Genomic DNA, 2,500 nt, shown 5'->3' on the forward strand with positions numbered 1-2,500 from the left:
CCTGAACTACACCTGTTCACCTGACCTACACTTGTTCACCTGAACATGTATATTACACCTGACCTACACCTGTTCACCTGACCTACACCTGTTCACCTGCACATGTATATTACACCTGACCTACACCTGTTCACCTGATCTACACCTGTTCACTTGACCTACACCTGTTCACATAACCTACACCTGTTCACTTGATCTACACCTGTTCACATAACCTACACCTGTTCACTTGATCTACACCTGTTCACATAACCTACACCTGTTCACTTGATCTACACCTGTTCACTTGAACTACACCTGTTCACTTGATCTACACCTGTTCACATAACCTACACCTGTTCACTTGATCTACACCTGTTCACATAACCTACACCTGTTCACTTAACCTACACCTGTTTATTTAACCTACACCTGTTTATTTAACCTACACCTGTTTATTTAACCTACACCTGTTCACTTGATCTACACCTATTCACATAACCTACACCTGTTCACTTAACCTACACCTGTTTATTTAACCTACACCTGTTCACCTGACCTACACCTGTTCACCTGATCTACACCTGTTCACCTGATCTACACCTGTTTACCTGATCTACACCTGTTTACCTAACCTACACCTGTTCACCTGACCTACACCTGTTCACTTGATCTACACCTGTTCACCTGACCTACACCTGTTCACTTGACCTACACCTGTTCACTTGACCTACACCTATTCACATAACCTACACCTGTTCACCTGATCTACACCTGTTTACCTAACCTACACCTATTCACATAACCTACACCTGTTCACCTGATCTACACCTATTCACCTAACCTACATCTGTTCACTTGACCTACACCTGTTTACCCCCCTACACCTGTACATTTCAGCTACATATATCTGCATGCACCTCTACAGTGAGCGGACACCCTCCTGATCTCACTGACCTTTGACCCCTCAGGATTTACAAAAGGTCATTTATGTGGACGACAATGTCACCACCCTGCTGGACCCAGAGAGCGCCACCGTCACCGGGGGAAACACGGAGAAGGCGGGGTCATCAGGCTCAGACGGGCAGCAGACTGACCAGAGCAGGGCAGGCATTAGGACCCTGAGAGTGAGCCCTGATGGACAGCACCTGGCCTCTGGAGACCGCATGGGAGTCCTCAGGTGAGCTGCAGGGTGGTTGGGGGTGGAGTTGTGCCTTTACTCATGGAGTTAGGGTTAGGGTTAAAGTAACTGTGTGTGTGTGTGTGTGTGTGTGTGTGTGTGTGTGTGTGGTAGGATCCATGATCTGGATGGTATGGAGGAGATCTTGAATGTTCAGGCTCACGACTCAGAGATTCTCTGCCTCGAGTTCTCCAAACCAGATACTGGTGAGAAACCACTCAACATACAGTGTGTGTGTATATATATAACATGATGTAATAATGATAATACTATGTTTTATAACACATTCTAACTGTAGCTTTAACAAATGAAGTCTCCCTGTCTCTTTGTCTTTCTGTCTTCTTGTCTCCCTGTATCTTTGTATCTCTGTCTCTTTGTATCTTTGTATCTTTGTCTTTCTGTCTCCCTGTCTCTTTGTCTCTCTGTATCTTTGTATCTCTGTCTCCCTGTCTCTTTGTCTCTCAGGTCTCCAGTTGTTAGCCACAGCCAGTCGTGATCGTCTGATCCACGTCCTGGATGCAAGCAGAGACTACAGTCTGGTTCAGACTCTGGACGAACACTCGTCCTCAATCACTGCTGTCCGATTCGCTGGTCAGTCTCGGTGACCTCTGACCACTCATGTTCAGGTTGTGTTTGTAAATGATGTTATCTCTCTGACATCATCCGTTCTTCCTGTCTGTCAGCCAATGAGGGGAAGGTGAGGATGATCAGCTGTGGAGCTGATAAGAGCGTCTACTTCCGCACTGCTCAGCAGGTGAGAGTCACACCTGAGTGATGTTACAGAGTAGCTGATGGTAACTAAGTACTCGGGTGTCGTACTTCTCTTTGTTTGACAATATGAGTATTTGCTTCATACGTCTATATTAATCGGACAGCTTTATTTAACATTGACTCGGTGGCAGCAGACTTCCCTCTCTCCCAGCTCACTCTGGGGGATCCCGAGGCGTTCCCAGGCCACCTGAGAGATATAATCCCTCCAGTGTGTTCTGGGTCTCCCCGGAGTCTCCAGGTTGGGCCGGAGAACCTCTAGTCCAGGAGGAATCCTGATTATTAGTCTGAACCACCTCAGCTGATTCCTTTCCACACAAAGGAGTAACGCCTCAACTCCAAGTCCGAGCCCCCCTACAGAGGAAACTCATCTCCTTACCCTATCTCTAAGGCTGAGCCCTACAGAGGACCTCATCTCCTTACCCTATATCTAAGGCTGAGTCCTACAGAGGAAACTCATCTCCTTACCCTATCTCTAAGGCTGAGTCCTACAGAGGAAACTCATCTCCTTACCCTATCTCTAAGGCTGAGCCCTACGGAGGAAACTCATCTCCTTACCCTATCTCTAAGGCT

General features: G+C 47.0%; 1 protein-coding gene across 2 annotated transcripts in view; it reads left to right on the forward strand.

Moving 5' to 3' along the window:
* The window catches only part of mapkbp1 (mitogen-activated protein kinase binding protein 1), a 43,349-nt gene that overhangs the window by 22,180 nt on the left and 18,669 nt on the right, over positions 1-2,500 (forward strand). For both annotated transcript variants that reach the window (XM_034525257.1, XM_034525258.1), the window contains exons 11-14: positions 951-1,159; positions 1,274-1,365; positions 1,625-1,750; positions 1,843-1,913. In XM_034525257.1, the coding sequence (XP_034381148.1) occupies positions 951-1,159; positions 1,274-1,365; positions 1,625-1,750; positions 1,843-1,913 (498 nt within the window). The remainder of the gene's footprint in view (positions 1-950; positions 1,160-1,273; positions 1,366-1,624; positions 1,751-1,842; positions 1,914-2,500) is intronic.

This window comes from Cyclopterus lumpus, chromosome 22 (assembly GCF_009769545.1).
Source record: "Cyclopterus lumpus isolate fCycLum1 chromosome 22, fCycLum1.pri, whole genome shotgun sequence".
Lineage (NCBI taxonomy): Eukaryota > Metazoa > Chordata > Actinopteri > Perciformes > Cyclopteridae > Cyclopterus > Cyclopterus lumpus.